Here is an 18,323-nt window from a genome sequence, read left to right as displayed (position 1 = left end):
TCAAACAGTGTGGTATTTGCCCCAGCTTCACTCGACCCATTTACCTGTGTTTGGCCCATATAGCTTGAAACGTATCCTATCCATGTACCTGTTTAAGTGTTTCTTAAACATTGCGAAAGTGGCTGTCAAACCGTAATTACTTTATTTGCCATAAGCAAGCAATACTCGTCAGACAAAGGAAGTAGTCAATCACGAGAGCATGCAGTATGTTTATATCATTATTGCTGGCATAAAAGCAAGGTTAGTCACATACACTTGTTCACAGGGTTAACTATTGTGATCCAGCATTCTGTAATTTCCCATTGAGAAACGGGCCTCTTTATGTATGATTAGGGTGTCTAGGTGTAACCTTGAGTTCACAAGCTCTTTGTTCAGCAGACCTATTTTGACTCTATGGGCCACCTGTAGCAGACACGTTTAGCCTAGCTCTGAAGGGTACGTTCACTGCAATAAAGTTCGATTCCCATGAAATGAATTGCTGCCCATGTCAAAAGATTTTGGGCGGCACGGTGGTGCAGCAGTAGAGCTGCTGCCTTTCAGTGACAAAGGCCTGGGTTCATCCTGACTACGGATACTATTTGTTTGGTGTTTACACGTTCTCCTCGTGACCATGTGGGTGTTCTCCGTGTGCTCTGGTTTCCTCCTGCATTCCATAGATGTACAGGTTTGTGGGTTAATTGGCTTTGGTAAAGATTGTAAATTGTCCCTAACATGTAGGATAGTGCGGGGATTGGTGGGCCGAAGGGCTTGTTTCCACTCTCTCTCTAAACTAAACTGACCTAAACTAAATTAGTGCAAAAATGCACAATTGGATGACCTGGCCAACAAAATCGAAGGACAGCTCAGTTCTTTCACAATTCCCACACTACCTCTGCCATCATTGATGCTGTGAAAGGCTTTGGTTCTAGCAATCTCGGGGGTAATGCAGCAGAGTGGTCACATCTCTAGGTTGGGGGGGGGGGGGGGGGTGAATTATAATCTGCTTAACTGCCAGAACAACAATCTTATTCTCAAGACTAGAAAAATCAAGAGTAGACACGCAGTGCCGAAGGAGTTTTGGGTTGGGGCCTCTTCTTCAGACTCCAAGCCTATTGCACCTATGTTCCCAGTCAGACTCCCATCCAAGTACTAACCAGACCTAAGCCTGCTTAGCTTCCATCATCAGACAAGATCAGATATTCTGCTAATTATGACCCAACTTGGTGGGTAAAGCAGCAAGAAATTGGATAGATGGTGTTTTGAGTCGGGACCTTTCTTCAAACTGATTGTGGTCGGGGGCCGGGGGTGGTCAGCGAGGATGCTGGAAGGGAGGCGAGGACTAGGCAACAGCTGACAAATAATAGGTGAATACATGCGAGGGGATTGATGGTTGGACAAAGGCCAGAGATGAAAAGACAATGTGTGAGATAAAGTTAGAAGAGGCATGAAAGGAGACGTATATTTTTTGTCTGTTCATCCCTGGCCTTTGTACAACCACCTGTGTGAAAGGCTTTTATTTTGCATGCTATCCAATCAGTTCAGATAATGATTCACATAATGCAATCAAGCCAAACTCGAGTACAATAGGTAGAGCAAAGGGGAAAATACAGAGTGCAGAATATAGTTCTCAGCATTGTAGCGCATCAGTTCCAGAGACAATCCAATGTTCGCTATGGGGTAGAGGGTGAATCAAACAGTACCAGAGCCTATGGAAGGACTGTTCAGATGTCTGATAACAGAGGGGAAGAAGCTGTTCCTGAGTCTGGTGGTGCATGTTTTCAAGCATCTGTACCTTTTGCTGGACGGGGAGCGGGGAGAAGAAGGAATGATCGGGGTGGGGCAGGTTTTCGTTACGTCGGCTGCTTTTCCAAGGCAGCATGAAGTGTAGGGGGAGTCTGAGCTTCTAGGTTGTTAATGGGCTGTAAGTATGGTTATGCATTGGTGGACTAAACACACATTGTGCTCTTATTAAAATTTGGAATGCTTAATACATTCAGGAACAAGACATATACACCCTCGAGGTCGAAGTTCGAGATTTGCAAGGAAAATCGTATGGATTATCGTCTAAAGGGAAGGTAGTCATCCACATCACTGATATGAATGATCACCCACCAACTTTCAAAGAATCCAGAGTAAGTCCGAGAACTTTGCAAATTCATTTACAGCGAGAATGATCCCTGGAATGATTGGGTTAACACATGATGAGCCTGTACTCGCTGGAGTTTAGAGGAACAAGGGGGGACCTCATTGAAACGTACCGAATAGTGAAAGGCCTGGATAGAGTGGATGTGGAGAGGATATTTCCACTGGTGGGAGAGTCTAGGACCAGAGGGCACATCCTCCGAATAAAAGAATGCACTTTTAGAAAGGAGATGAGGAGGAATTTCTTTAGTCAGAGGTTGGTGAATCTGTGGAATTCATTGCCACAGACGGCTGTTGAGGCCGTCAATGGATATTTTTAAGGTTCTTGATTAGTACGGGTGTCGGGGGTTATGGGGAGAAGGCAGGAGAATGGGGTTGGGAGAGAAACATAGATCACCCATTATTGAATGGCGGAGTAGACTTGATGGGACAAATGGCCTCCTAGAACTTATGAACTACAGCCATTTTATTGGGGGGGGGAATACGTTCTTGAAGAATGTTACCGGAATGTCCTCGGTCCATGCGTGAGAATTGCTGTCACTAGTTATCAGTTTGAGGAATGATCTGAACATGAATATTTCACTTGCCTCGTGCAGTACACCATTGAAGTCAAGGAGAATGAGAACAACATCATGGTCCTCCGGATGCCTATAGAAGATCAAGATGTAGCTGGCACTGAGGCAAGCAGAGCGGTGTTCAAAATCGTCAAGGGCAACGAGAATGGCAACTTCAACATATCTACCGATCCCAAAACTAACGAAGGTCTCTTGTATCTTGTCAAGGTAATCAGGTCAAACAGTTTAAGAGGCTTTTTAGATAGGCACATGGATATTGAGGGATATGAATCGCGTGCAGGCAGGGGGGAATCAGTTTAACTTGGCATTGTGTTTGCCACTCGTGTATCCTTTTAAAATCCCCATTAAAACTTGCCGAATACTTAAAGGTCTAGATAATGAGAGAGTCTCACACCGGAAACCATAACCTCTGAATAAAAGGACATACTTTTAGAAAGGAGATGTGGAGGAATTGCTTTAATCAGAGGGTGATGATCTGTGGAATTCATTGGCACAGATGACTTGGAGGCCAAGTCAATGCACATTTGTAAGACGGCGATTGACAAATTCTTGATTAGTGCGGGTGTCAGGGCTTATGGAGGGAATGGGGTTGAGGGGGAAAGATAGATCAGCCATGGTTGAATGGCAGAGTAGACTTGCCTAATAGGTAGAATAACCCAATTCTGCTTATTAACATGAACAATACAGGAATAAACCATTTGGCCCACAATATCTATGCTGTTGTGCAAATACAGGATAACGGGAAATAATGATTAGTGCAAGGTAAAGTCCGATTAAAGATAGTACGAGTCTCCAATGAGGTAGATGGGAGGTCAGGGCCACACTAGTTGGTCTTGGGAGTCAGAGAATCAACAGATGTGACAGGAGATTGTGAAGAGCATCGTTTAGTTTATTGTCGCGTGCACCAAGATACGCTGTAAGGCTTTTGTCGCGTGCTATCCAGTGCAGATGTACAGATACATGATTACAGTGTACAGATACATGATTACAGTGTACAGATACATGATTACAGTGTACAGATACATGATTACAGTGTACAGATACATGATTACAGTGCACAGATACATGATTACAGTGCACAGATACATGATTACAGTGCACAGATACATGATTACAGTGTACAGATACATGATTACAGTGTACAGATACATGATTACAGTGTACAGATACATGATTACAGTGTACAGATACATGATTACAGTGTACAGATACATGATTACAGTGTACAGATACATGATTACAGTGTACAGATACATGATAAAGGGAATAATGTGAATAACGTTTCGTGCAAGACAAAGTCCGATCAAAGATAGTCCGAGGGGTTTCCAATGAGGTAGATTGCAACTCGGGTTAGAGCTCATAGAGTAAGAAATGCTGCTGTTGGAGTAGAGGTTTAAAAGAGTGGAGCGATTGTAATGAGTGGTTGCAGATATTCAGAGGGTCATCTGGCTTGGGCACCACCTTGCTTCCCCACGAGGTATCAGTGTTGCACGAAGAAAATGCTTTATGATTGGGACTGATTTATTATTGTCACATGTACCGCGGTACTGTGAAGAGCATTGATTGATACTTTATTATCACATGTCACAGTGCAATTCTTTGTTTTGCAAACCATGCACAAAGAGTCGCCACATAGGGTGCTAACAAGGTTACAAAGTCCCCCACGCCAGGTCCCTCTTTGTTCTCAGCCCTCCCCCTCGTCTCCAATGCCAGGTCCCTCTTTGTACTTTGTTGCCGTGCACGCTGGCTGTTTCACGCATCCCCTGTCTCCTCTGCTGTTTAGCCGCTGGACGCCGAGGAGACCAGCTCGCTGCAGTTGGACGTTGCGGTGGAGAACGAGATGCCGCTGATCAGGAAGTCCACCAAGCAGCAGGTGGCCGTAGTCACGGTCAAAGTGCTGGACGTGGATGAAGGGCCGGAGTTTGTCCCCCCCGTCATGCAACTGTGGACGAAGGAGAATGTTGCTCTGGGCACCGTCCTGGGCTCGTACACGGCCAAAGACCCAGAGACACAGAGCAGCAGCGGCATCAGGTGAGATCTTCCGTCCTCCGGCAGATGGAGATACGAGCAACTGCAGTGCTGGAAACTTTCATGGAAAGCAAAGTGCTGGAATAACTGAGGGTCGGGCAACATCCCAGGAGAACATGGATAGGTGACGTTTCAGAAATCCATAAGTCATAGGAGCAGAATAAGGCCATTTGGCCCATCGAGTCTATTCCGCCATTCAATCATGGCTGACTTACCTTTCCCTCTCAGCCCCAATCTCCTGCCTTCCCCCTGTAACCTTTTACTAAATAAGAACCTCAAGTCTAAACCCTTGATCCAGGGTCTCAACCTAAGATAGTGACTTGCTTGTCCTCTGTAAATTCCACTTGACCCTCTGAGTTCCTCCAGCAGTTAGTGTTTTGCTCTGGGTTCCAGCTTTTCCCAGTCTCTTATGCCTCTTGTCGTCTTACGACAAGACTAAGCTAATTTAAACTCGTAAGCGTCCATTGAATTTGAAGCCTTAATGACCCAGTGTTGAATTGCTCCATATCTTGTTTGGTTGGTCAGGTATCGCAAGCTAACTGACCTTGCGGACTGGGTGTCCATTGATTCTATGACTGGGCAGATCCGAACGACTGCCGTACTCGACAGGGAGTCCAGGCACGTGAAGCACAACAAGTACAATGTCACAGTCGTGGCCATGGAAGAAAGTGAGTTCTGGTTATCTGTGGAGGGCTTTTGGATGGGGTTGGGAGGGCTGTTGGAGGAGACGGGGTCCATGGCAGTGGGGGGGGGATTTGGTGGGGAAGGGAGCGGACACTCTGGGAAGGGGGTGGGGGCTATGTGGACGGGATGAGGGAGGGGCTGTGGGATGGAGGGTGGGATTGTTGTGGGGTGGGGAAGGGTCGGGCGGAGGGTTGCGGAACAGGGTGGGATTGTTGTGAGACAGGGTTGAAAGTGGGAGGGGGCTGTGGGATAGGGACAAGAGACGGGGGGGGGGATAGGGGAAGGGGTTGGTCGATGGGGTGAGGGGATAGGGGAGGGAGGGGGCTGTGGGACGGAGGGTGGTATTGTTGGGCAGGAAGGTGAAACTGGGGTGCGTGGGTGGGCTGAGGGACAAGTGTAGTGAATGGAGCAGCAGGTAGAGCTGATAACAAGGGACCAGATGCTGGTTAATGCCAAAGACAGACACAGTGCTGGGGTAACTCAGTGGGTCAGGCAGCATCTCTGGAGAATATGGATGGGTGACGTTTCGGGTCTGGATTCTGGCTGAAGAAGATTTCCGACCGGCAACAACATCACCTATCCATATTCTCCAGAGATGCTGCCTGACCCACTGAGTTATCCATCACTTTGTGTCCTTCACAGTGATTTACCTGCTGTACTCCCTATGCGGTGTACAGCTTGTATTGACGGGGGCTGAGGTATTGCATATTCCAACCTGGCCTCTTTTGTGTATATTAGAAAACCATTTGAGATCGTCCACTGGGACGGTGGTGATAAACCTGAGCGACGTCAACGATAACCACCCGGTGATTTTAAAAAAAGACCTGCACATTTGCGAGAATGGGGACCAGCACTTTGTGAATATCTCAGCTGAGGATCTCGACGCATTGCCCAATGCTGCTCCCTTCACCTTCCTCCTCCCAAGTGACCCCCCCGAGATTAAAAAGAAGTGGGAAATATTCCACCATATGGGTACGATTTTATTGAAGTCTGCATTCTGGTGTCATAGGGTCTTGGTGTCGTACAGTGTGGAAACAGGCCCATCGATCCGACTCTGGGTAAAAGACTCCTAGTTCGACTAAATTGTAATTAAAACACAAAGTACTTGTGCTTTTACTCCAGGATAAGAGCACTACTACGAAAACCAAGCCCAAAGCCAAAGTATTATTATGCTCTGGTTATCTGGTCTAATAGATAATTTATAGTTTTATTGGTGGTGCAGCAGTAGATTGGCTGCCCTACCAAAGATAGACATAAAGTGCTGGCATACTCGGAGGGGCAGGCAGTATATCTGGAGAAGGATGGGTCATTTTTCGGGTCGGAACCCTTCTTCAAACGATCCTTCCAAAGAGTCCCGCCCAAAATGTCACCCATTCTTTTTTCTCTAGAGATGTTGCCTGACCTGAGTTATGCCAGCACTTTGTGTCGATAAATTGTTGATTTATTTCTCCTATATTCTTCCTGTTAAACTTCAGTAAGTAAGCCTTTCACTGTTCCCCTCCTGTTGCGTACGAAAATGAAACACTTTTGACTGAACTCAACATTTCTCTCCCTCCAGGGACCTATGCGTTCATGAAACCGAAGGGCAGTGTTATCCCTGGGCATTTTAAGGTTCCCATCATCATTCAGGATCAGCAACACCAAGAGACCAAAGATACTCTGAACATCGACATCTGCGAGTGTCCCGGCCTGTTGAGCTGTGCTAGCAGACTCTCTTCTAAAAAGGCCGTTCTGGGTGGACTGGGCATTCTCGTTATGTTACTGGCTGCTTTGTGTCTGCTTTGTAAGTTGCCAATGATGATTGTGGACCTTAGACTTTAGACATCCACTTTGGCCCACATATCCATGTTTTAAAACGTTCCTTCTAGGGATGTGTTCAGAAGAGAATAAGAGTGAAGTCACAGACTCCCGCACCTGGAGTACTGTGTGCAGTTTTGGTCTCCAAATTTGAGGAAGGATATTCTTGCTATTGAGGGCGTGCAGCGTAGGTTTACTAGGTTAATTCCCGGAATGGCGGGACTGTCATATGTTGAAAGACTGGAGCGACTAGGCTTGTATACACTGGAATTTAGAAGGATGAGAGGAGATCTTATCGAAACGTATAAGATTATTAAGGGGTTGGACACATTAGAGGCAGGAAACATATTCCCAATGTTAGGGGAGTCCAGAACAAGGGGCCACAGTTTAAGAATAAGGGGTAGGCCATTTAGAACTGAGATGAGGAAAAACATTTTCAGTCAGAGTTGTGAATCTGTGGAATTCTCTGCCTCAGAAGGCAGTGGAGGCCAATTCTCTGAATGCATTCAAGAGAGAGCTGGATAGAGCTCTTAAGGATAGCGGAGTCAGGGGGTATGGGGAGAAAGCAGGAACGGAGTACTGATTGAGAATGATCAGCCATGATCACATTGAATGGCGGTGCTGGCTCGAAGGGCCGAATGGGCTCCTCCCGATCCTATTGTCTATCATGGGAGAGGAACAGGCCCTTCGGCCCACGATATCCATACTGAACATGAATCCAAGTTAATCTAAACTCCTCCGTCTGCATGTGGTCCCAATCCCTGCATATCCATGCACCTATCTAAAAGTCTCTTAAATATCACTATCGTATCTGCCTCCACCACCAAATCCCCGTGTACCAAATAGAGAGCGGTCCTGACTTTTCGTTATCTCATTGGAGACGCTTGGACGGTCTTTAATCAGACTTTACTGGACTTTATCTTGCACTAAACATTGTTCCTTTTTATCCTGTACACTGTGGACGGCTTGATTATAATCTTGTTGAGTCTTTCCGCTGACTGGATAGCATGCAACAAAAAAGCTTTTCACTGTACCTCGATACGTGTGATGACAATAAAGTAAAAAACAAACTGTTTAAAAACAACGCTTGCCCCATACCTTAAAGCTAAGCCCTCTAGTTTTCACATTTCCACCCTCAGTGGGGGTGGGGAATATTCTTAATTCATTGTACGTACAAATACAGGTTGTCCTTACACACGGCCATTTGGCCAAAGATTAGAAAATGCGCAAAGAAAATCACTCCATGTTGGTCTTCAACCATGGTCTTCAACCAAATTCATGTGCCAATTCATTTGGGAATGGGATCTTGCTAAGTGAAAAGCAACTACTCTCAAATTGGTATCATCAAAATTTTATAAACTGATTCCTCCAACCAGCGTGGAAATGGGCCCTTCGGCCCACTGACTCCGCGCTGACCACCCCGTACACTAGTTCTACCCTACAGACCAAGGACAGTTAACAGAAGCCAATTAACCTCCAAACCTGTGTAGAAAGGAGCTGCCGATGCTTCTATATACTGACATTAGACAACAAGCACTGGATTAACTCAACAGGTTAGACAGCATCTCGGGAGGAAAAGGATGGGTGACATTTCGGGTCAGGACCCTTCTTCAGAGCCGAAACATCACCCATCCCTTTTCTCCCGAGAAGCTGTCTGACCCGCTGAATTACTCCAGCACTTTGTAACCATAGAAACCAGTACGTCTTTATTAGGTGGAAGGAACCCCACGCGCTCACAGGTGGAATGTACAAACTCCGCACAGACGGCGCCCCTAGTCAGGATCGAACCTGGGAATATGGCGCTGTGAGGTAGCAACTCTATCGCTGCATCTTCTGTTGAATTAGTTGGATGGCATGCTTTACACATGAATGAATGTACCAACAATCCTTTACTTTTAATCTTCACAGGTTTGCTCTTGGCTACGGTTGCCTTGTATTGTGGTGGAGGTCGTAAGACAAAGCTTCCCTTAAGTTCCCAAGGCCAATATCAGCAGACTCTTATAAGGTCCAATGTAGAGGGAGGTGGCCAGCAAGATATGGTAGGTTTTTCTCCAATCCAGTACCTTGTGCCAGACATCTTGAACTTTACTTTGGAGTATTACCTTGTGGCTACAGTGTGGAAACAGGCCCTTCCCAGGTTAGAAATATCAAATACCAGTGGGCATAGCTCTGCAGCGAGAGGGGCAATGTTTAGAGGAGGTGTGCGGGGCACGTGTTTTATACGGAGGTGGTGAGTAGCTGGACCGTGCTGCCGGGGGTGATGGAGGCCGATACTGTATGACAATCAAACTGATCTCCCGGTGGCCGAGCACTTCAACTCCCCCTCCCATTCCCAGTCTGGCCTTTCTGTCATGGGCCTCCTCCAGTGCCATAGTGAGGTCCACTGGAAATTGGAGGAACAGCACCTCATATTTCGCCTGGGCAGCTTGCAGCCCAGTGGTATGAACATCGACTTCTCCAACTTTAGATAGTTCCTCTGTTCCTCCCATCCCCTTCCCAGATCTCCCTCTATCTTCCTGTCTCCACCTATATCCTTCCTTTGTCCCGCCCCCCTGACATCAGTCTGAAGAAGGGTCTCGACCCGAAACGTCACCCATTCCTTCTCTCCCGAGATGCTGCCTGACCCGAGTTACTCCAGCATTTTGTGAATAAAAACCTTCGATTTGTACCAGCATCTGCAGTTATTTTCTTATACTGTATGACAGTGGTATTTGAGAAATTTGGACTAGCACATGGAAATGCAGGGATATGGATTATGTGCAGGCAGCGAAGAGTTGGTCTTGGAATCATGTTCGGCACAGACATTGTGGGCCGAAGGCTCTGTCATGCTGTACTGTTCCGTGTTCCAAATACCAAAGAAAATATCATTAAAACAGTTAGAAATGATGACAGATCTGCGTGATGGACTGGGCTGCACCGACAACGCTCTGCAAGTTCTGGCGGTCTTGGGCGGAGCAGTTCTTGAACCGTGCTGTGATACAACCCGAGTATGCTTCCCATGGTGCATTTGCACTGTGTTTCCATAGCGATTTGCGTGCAGGCAAGAGGGGAGGATTACCACGTCCTCCCGGAGATGCTGCCTGGCCCGTTGTGTTACTCCAGCACTTTATGTCTATCTTTGGAACAGACCAGCACCTGCAGTTCCTTGTTATCACATTGTGAATTCCGTGACTTCTTTTGCAGAACCTCTCGTCTCTGGATGTCCCCGTGAATCATGGTGAAAACATTGGGCAAATGCCTACCAGGTTTGACGAGAGTGGAGTCAAATGTACATCCAGCAGCTTCGGAGGCGTTGGGACTGCGATGGGCATGGGTCAACAGATGGTGGATGGATCCAGTGGCGCCTTTTATGATCACACTGGCACGTTGATAGTGGATCGCACCGATTATGTTGATGGTGGGACCACCGTGGGTGACACCCACACCTTCGGACATAGGAGGAGTCATGGCCTGATGGAACTCCTTCGCTCTCAAGTTGACCAGGTGAGTTTTTCCAAAATGCTGGTTTACCACAAAAGATGCGAAATGCAGTGGTCGAGTTGCTGCCTCATTGTGCCAGAGTCCCAGCTTCGGTCCTGACAGTATGGGGTTTGCACCTTGGCCCTAAGACTGCATGGGCTTTCCCCAGGTGCTCCGGTTTCCTCCCATACTCCAAAGACGTGCAAGTTTTGTAGGTTAATTGGCTTTGGTAAATTGTCCTTATTGTGTTGGGTAGAACTAGTGTATGGGTTTGCTGGTCGGTGCGGACTCAGTTGGCCATAGGGCCTGTTTCCACGCTGTATCTCTAAACTAAACTATGAAAAAACAAACCGCAGTGCTGAAGTAAGTCAGGAAGCATCTCTGGAGAACCTGGATGAGTGACGTTTTGGGTCAGGGCGTGAAGAAGGGTCTTTACAACACAACACACACTCAAATTAAGTGTAATGTGTGGCCAGGTGCCCATGACCCATTTGGTCTAATCCTTTCAGATCCTTGTCGTGATTCTTGTTTCTGATCCTTGTTCTGCCCATCCCTCCTCCACCAGTTGTAGAATTGGGAAACAGGCCCTTCAAGCCAACCATTGGTCACCCGTTCACACAAGTTCTACGTTTCACATCCACTCCCTACTTTGGGGCAATTTTACAGAAGTCAATTAACCTACAAATCCACCAATTTTTATGATGAAAAGGGGGTAGGCCATTTAGGACAGAGATGAGGAAAAACTTTTTCACCCAGTGATTTGTGAATCTGTGGAATTCTCTACCACACAAGGCAGTGGAGGCCAATTCACTGGATGTTTTCAAGAGAGTTAGATTTAGCTCTTGGGGCTAAGGGAATCAAGGGGTATGACCACATTGAATGTCGGTGCTGGCTCGAAGGGCCGAATAGCCTACTCCTGCACCTTTTGTCTATTGATATGGGGATAAAGCCAGAACGGGGTGCTGATTTTGGTCTGAAGAAGGGTCTCGACCCGAAACGTCACCCATTCCTTCTCGCCAGAGATGCATAGAAACATAGAAAATAGGTGCAGGAGGAGGCTATTTGGCCCTTCCAGTCAGCACCAATATTCATTGTGATCATAATAATAATAATAATAATGCATTACATTTATATAGCGCTTTTCAAACACTCAAAGACGCTTTACAGGGATTTCTAGAACATAGAGAAGTGAATAAATAGATAAATAAGTAAACGAACAGAGAAAGGAGACAGAAGGTGAGGTGACCTTCAGTGGTTGAAGGCAGCGCTGAACAGGTGAGACTTCAGTGATGTTTTGAATGGTGAGTGAGGAGGAGTCTGACGGTTTGGGGTAGTGAGTTCCATAGGGTGGGAGCAGCGATGGAGAAATCCCTGTCCCCCCAGGATCTGAGTTTGGACCGGATGGGGGGGGGGAGACAGGAGATTGGCAGCAGCAGAGCGGAGGGTGCAGGTGGGAGTGTGCCTGTGGAGGAGGTCAGTCAGGTAGGATGGGGCCAGGTTATGGAGGGCTTTGTAGGTCATGAGGAGGATTTTGTACTGGATTCTCTGGGGGATGGGGAGCCAGTGGAGTTTGTAAAGGACGGGGTGATATGGTCACGGATCGGCGAGTGGGTGAGTAGACGGGCAGCGGAGTTTTGAATGTATTGAAGTTTACTGATGATTTTTGAGGGTGAGCCATAGAGGAGGCGGTTGCAGTAGTCCAGACGGGAGGTGATGACGGCGTGGATGAGGGTTTCTGCAGCTGTGGAGGAGAGGGATGGACGGAGACGGGCAATGTTTTTGAGGTGGAAGAAGGCTGTCTTTGTGATGTGTTTGATGTGTTTGTCTGATCATGACTGATCATCCACAATTAGTGACATGTGCCTGCCTTCCCTTATCCTTTGATTCCACCAGCCCCTAGATCTCTATCTCACTCTGCCTGCTGCGGCAGAGAATTCCACAAATTCACAACTCTCTGGGTGAAAAAGTTTCTTATCAAAGTTTTAAATGGCCTCCCCATTACTTTTAGACTGTGGCCCCTGGTTCTAGACTCCCCTAACATTAGGAACATTTTTCCTGCATCTAGCTTGTCCAGTCCTTTTATAATTTTATGTTTCTAAGATTCCTTCTCATCCTTCTAAACTCCAGTGAATACAAGCCCAATCTTTCCTCGTATGACAGTCCTGCCATCCCGGGGATTAATCTCGTGACCAGCCTGTGCCGCTGAGTTACTCCAGCATTTTGTGTCTACCTACTGATTTTGGATGATCAGTCATGATCATATTGAATGGCGGTGTTGGCTCGAAGGGCCAAGTTGCCTACTCCTGCACCTATTTTCTGTTTCTATGTGGGAGGAAACCGGAGCACCTGCAGGAAACCCATGGTGTCACAGGGAGAATGTGCAAACTCCGCCAGCAATCACCCATACACTAACTCAATCTTGCACACTCAGGATATAGTTATAGAAGTCAATTAACCTAGAAACCTGTGGAAACAAAGAACTGCAGGTGCTGGTTCATAACAAAGTGCTGGAGTAACTCGAGGTCAGGCAGCATCTCTGTGGAGCACGGATAGGTGATGTTTCAAGTTTCCTGACCCGGAATGTCTCGTATCCATGTTCTTCAGAGATGCTGCCTGACCTGCTAAGTTACTCCAGCACTCTGTCTAATTTGCAAACCTGCCGCCTTTGCAGTGTGGGAGGAAACTGGAGCGCCCGGAGAAAACCCACACAGTCACGGGTAAATCGTGCAAATGCCGTATGGCCAGCACCTGAGATCAGTCTCTGACGCTGTGAGGCAGCAACTCTACCACTATGCTGCCTGTGGAAGAACACAGTGTGTTTTAAGTTGCAGGGCGAGTAAGACGGAGATGGGTGAATGGGTTCCAGTGTTTGCTAAGAGATTGTTAACTGGTGGTTTGCTTTTGCCTCCAGGTTTACGAGGATGAACAGGATGATAATGAGATGCCGTTTGAATACGTGCGTGGGTACCCGCATGATGGGGAGAATTCAGTTCAAGGGTCTATTGGTTATGACAGTGATAGGGTCAACATCAACAGAGTGGACTACATGAACGGTGTGGGAAACACATTCGGTACATTGACCAACATTTCACTGAAGAAATAATGGACACGTGATCCTCAACTGCGTTACTTTTGTAAAATATCTTTGGAGCGTTACATGGGAAGTTTGGTGCAAGTGGATAGAACATAGAGCAGTACAGCACAGGAGCAGGCCCTTCGACCCATATTGCCTGTGCCGAGCATGATGCCAAGACCAGCTCGTATCTGCCTGCACATAATCCATATCCCACCATTCCCTGCTTATCCATGTATGTGCCTAACCAAAAGTCCCTTAAACGCCGCTATCGTATCTGCCTCCACCACTACCCCTGGCAGTGTGTTCCAGGCACCTGCCACCCTCTGCTTTTTAAAACAAATGTAAACACTTGCCCTGCACATCTGCTCTGAACTTTTCCCCCCTCACCTTAAAGCTATGCCCTCTCTGATCATCGATGCTTCTATCTGGTCTCCCACAATCTCCAGCAATGCAGAGAGGCGCAGTTTAAGGTGATGGGCAGGAAGTCTTGACATAATTTTTTTTTTTTTGTCAGAATCTTCATTCAGAAGATTTGCTAGCCGAGGTGTTGTCTGGATTCCTTCCACACCTTCACTGTAGTCAAATAGAATGCCAAATTATTCAATCACTTGCAGTGTGTGTGTTTTAAAAAAAATAATCCTGCAGCAATGATGCATCCCTCGATTATATTCTTGACTAGTGCAAAAGAAGATAGGTGCCCAATGCTGGAGTAACTCAGTGGGTCAGGCAGCATATCTGGAGAAAATGGAAAGGTGACGTTTTGGGTCTGGGCACTGCTTCAGATCTGAATAAAAGGACACGCCTTTAGGAAGGAGACGAGGAGGAATTTCTTTAATCAGTGGGTGGTGAATCTGGAATTTATTGCCACTGACGGCTGTGAATGGATATTTCTTCGGCAGAGATTTGACAGGTTTGTGATTAGTGCAGGTGTGGGGGCTATGGGGAGAAGGCAGGAGAATGAGGTTTTGAGGGAAAGATAGATCAGCCATGATTAAATGGCGAAGTAGACTTGATAGGCCGAACGGCCTAATACTGTTTCTAGAGCTTATGAAACGTCACCTTCTCTCCAGAGATGCTGCCTGACCCACTGAGTTACTCCAGCATACTGTGTCCACCTTTGGTACAAACCAGCATCTGCAGCTCATTTTTATTACTGCGCAAAAGGAGGCTTGGTACACTTCAGCTTGAATTTACAAAATATATCTTAAGTTGTAAAACTATTGTAAAATATTATTCCTGTCAGACAAATTCTTTATGGGGACGGAAGGCAAGCTTGCCCTATTTCCTTGGAATGTAAGTGGCTTATTTGATGTATAAAGTTACAAGAGAAATGGGTAATATTTGATAGTGACTAACTTATCAATATCGCAGACATAGTTCTGCCTCACAGCGCCGGAGAGCTGGGTTCAATACTGATTATTAGTAATAGTTTTCCATGCCTAAACTGGGTTTATGTCAGTAACCCTAATTGCTTTTCAGTATTGACTGAAAGATGCAACACACAGACGGGCCCTTCATTCCACTGATCATCGATCACCCGTTCACACTAGTTCTGTGTTATCCCACTTTCTCATCCACTCCCTGCACACTAAGGGAATTTTGCAGAGGCCGATTAACCTCCAAACCCGCACGTCTTCAGGGTATGGGAGGAGTCTGGAGCACCCGGAGGAAACCCACGCGGTCACGGGGAGAATGGGGTTGAGAGGGAAAGATAGATCAGCCATGATTGAATGGCGGAGTAGACTCGATGCGCCAAATGGCCTAATTCTGCTCCAACAACTATGGACGTGAACGCCACACAGACAGCACCAGATATCAGGATCGTATGAGTTTATCTGGGGTTCGGGCTGAAGAACGGGTAATGAGAAGTGGGGACACTGTTGGTTGCACGTGCTGGTGGCTCAGTGAGTTCATGTCGGGTGAGATGCTGTGTGTTTGTTGATCCTTCCTGTATGCAGGGCCTGGATAGTGGATGTGGAGAAGGTTTTCACTATGGGAGAGTCGAGGGCCGGAGGGCACACCCTCGGAGCAAAAGCACATACCTTTCAGAAAGGAGATGAGGGGGAATTTCTTTAGTCGGAGGGTGGTGAACCTGTGGAATTCATTGCCACGGGCGGCTGTGGAGACTAATCATTGGGTATTTTTATGGCGGAGATTGACAGATTCTTGATTAGTACGGGTGTCGGGGGTTATGGGGAGAAGGCAGGAGAATGGGATTGAGAGGGAAAGATAGATTGGCCATGATTGAATGGCAGAGTAGACCTTGTGGGCCGAATGGCCTATTTCTGCTCTTACGACTTATGAATTTGCCAGGAGCACTAATCTGTCAGTCCTTATGGCTGTGGTATCTCTCCCACTCCCATTCCCAAACGCGCAGAGTCTGTGATCATCCAGTGGGGTTTAGTGTTGATTGAGGTACACGCCCGGATGCCAGCTTTGTCTGTTATCTACTTGTTCTTAAAGTGGATGCCTCTCTCTCATCATTTGTGTCAACTGTCCTAAGCAGGTGGTGCTGAGTTCCTCCAGTACTTTGAGTTTTCTGCTTAAGATTCCAATATCTGCTGTTCCTTGTGCTGAGGCTCTATAAGGTGCTGGTGAGGCCACATTTGGAACATTGTGAGCTGTTTTGGGCCCCATATCTGAGGAAGGATGTTCTGGCTTTGGCGAGAGACCAGAGGAGGTTTACGAGAATGATCCCGGGGATGACTGGGTTAATGGCTCTGGGCCTTTATTCCAGTTCATGTAAGCATAAAGACTCGGGAACAGCTTCTTCCCCTCTGTTGTCAGAATGGTCCTTCTGTAATCAAGTGTAGTGTCCGATTCACCTCTACCCCATTGCGGACATTGGACTTTGTCTCTGGAACTGATGCACTACAATGCTGAGAACTATTCTGCACTCTATCTTCCCTTTGGCTCTGCCTATCGTACTTGCGTTTGGCTCGATTGTATTTACGGTATATCTGATCTGTTTGGATAGCATGCAAAACAAAGCTTTTCACTGTACCTCGGTACATGTAACAATAATAAAACTAAACCGAAAGGCAATGAATGTAGTCATTTGTATTTTCTGATTGTAACTTGCATATACTTTTAGTGTGTGCTGTTCTTGAAAAACAAGGCAAGTACATTTTGTGCTTCTGTGGTTTACTTTGCAAACTACTTCATGTGAAATTTGTTTCTTATAGTACATAATGTGGTATAAATTGTTATGGCATCTGAATGACTTATAGAAAATGTGGGATTGGATAGGCATGGGGTGAGGGGTTTACAAAGCTACTTTAAACAAATGGAGAAGAATAATTATGGGAATGCATTACAGTGGGCAGGCATAGACTACAGGCTGAATGACCTCCATTATACATTGCCAGGTACTTTAAACTTTGTAATAGCCAGAGCTACCACAGAAAGTTTGCACGATGTCATTCTGATGCTATGTTAGTTCACTATGGTGTTTATCTCGATGGAATAGATATTTGATATTTGTTTTGTATACGTGAAATAAAATTGCCTTTGTACATAAAGATAGGGTTCTTGGCGCAAGAGCTGTAGTCTATGCTGTTTATTTTTAAACACCAAATTGGTTTATGGAGCATAGAACAGTACAGCATGAGAACAGGCCTTTTGGCCCACAAGGTGTGGACTAAACATGATGCCAAGACCAACTCTTATCTGCCTGCATGTGATCCATATCCCTCAATTCCCTGCATATCCAAGTGCCTATCCAAAGTCTTAAATGCTACTATCGTATCTGCCTCCACCATCACCCCTGCAAACTCCACGCAGGCAGCTCTGGGCCACTGGCTCTGGGCTGTTGCAGCTCTACCAGTTGTACCTTTGTGCTGCCGTTATTATCAATGTGTTGCCCACTCTGTACCTGCAGATAATAAATTATTCGCTATGACTGGCTGTTTTTCCATCTTAATCCCATTAGGAGGTATTCGCTACAGGGAGAGGTTGGGGAGACTCGGATTGTTTTCCCTGGAATACCATGTCAGTGTAGACAAGTTGGGTTGAAGGGCCTGTCTCCACACTGTATAACTCTTTGACTCTATCTGACCTTGCAGTGATCAGACTCCTGTACCTTCTTCTCGATGGTAGGAGTGAAATGAGACTGTGGCCAAGGTGGTGTGGGTTTCTGATGATGCTGCCTGCCTTTTTGAGGCAGCGACTCCTGTAGATCCCTTTGATGGTAGGGAGATTAGAAACCGCGATGGACCGGGCAGTGTTCACCACTTTTTGTAATCTGCTTTGCTCCTGGGCGTTTGAGTGGCTGAACCAGACTGATACAACTGATTAATCTACTGTAGAGTGACGAGTGAAGAATAAGTGGGCAAATCTGAACGGTCCTTCCGTAAGCTAGGGTAGTGTCCAATTCACCTCTACACCATTGCGGACATTGGACTTTGTCTATGAAACTGATGCGCTACAATGCTGAGAACTATATTCTGCATTTTGTATCTTCCCCTTTGCTCTACCAACTGTACTTGAGTTTATTTTCTTTATATAGGGTATTATCTGATCTGTTTGGACAGCAAAGCTTTGCAGGTGACAGTAATAAACTTAAACCTAAACTTAATAGACTC

The 18,323-nt window shown here is 46.4% G+C and overlaps 1 protein-coding gene across 2 annotated transcripts in view; it reads left to right on the top strand.

Annotated features, from left to right (window-relative positions):
• LOC144592856 (desmocollin-1-like) overlaps positions 1-17,762 on the top strand; it is a 38,275-nt gene extending 20,513 nt beyond the window's left edge. Inside the window, exons 8-16 of one of the 2 annotated variants that reach the window (XM_078398024.1) lie at positions 1,977-2,111; positions 2,718-2,903; positions 4,480-4,727; positions 5,250-5,392; positions 6,147-6,380; positions 6,967-7,191; positions 9,114-9,244; positions 10,389-10,688; positions 13,576-17,762. In XM_078398024.1, the coding sequence (XP_078254150.1) occupies positions 1,977-2,111; positions 2,718-2,903; positions 4,480-4,727; positions 5,250-5,392; positions 6,147-6,380; positions 6,967-7,191; positions 9,114-9,244; positions 10,389-10,688; positions 13,576-13,767 (1,794 nt within the window). In that variant the 3' untranslated portion in view covers positions 13,768-17,762. The remainder of the gene's footprint in view (positions 1-1,976; positions 2,112-2,717; positions 2,904-4,479; positions 4,728-5,249; positions 5,393-6,146; positions 6,381-6,966; positions 7,192-9,113; positions 9,245-10,388; positions 10,689-13,575) is intronic. The other variant, XM_078398025.1, reaches the window with a different exon arrangement.
• The last annotated feature ends 561 nt before the right edge of the window (positions 17,763-18,323 follow it).

The sequence above is a fragment of the Rhinoraja longicauda genome, chromosome 4, assembly GCF_053455715.1.
Source record: "Rhinoraja longicauda isolate Sanriku21f chromosome 4, sRhiLon1.1, whole genome shotgun sequence".
Lineage (NCBI taxonomy): Eukaryota > Metazoa > Chordata > Chondrichthyes > Rajiformes > Arhynchobatidae > Rhinoraja > Rhinoraja longicauda.
Note: the sequence above shows the minus strand (reverse complement) of the source record. Positions and strands in the feature narration are given on the sequence as shown.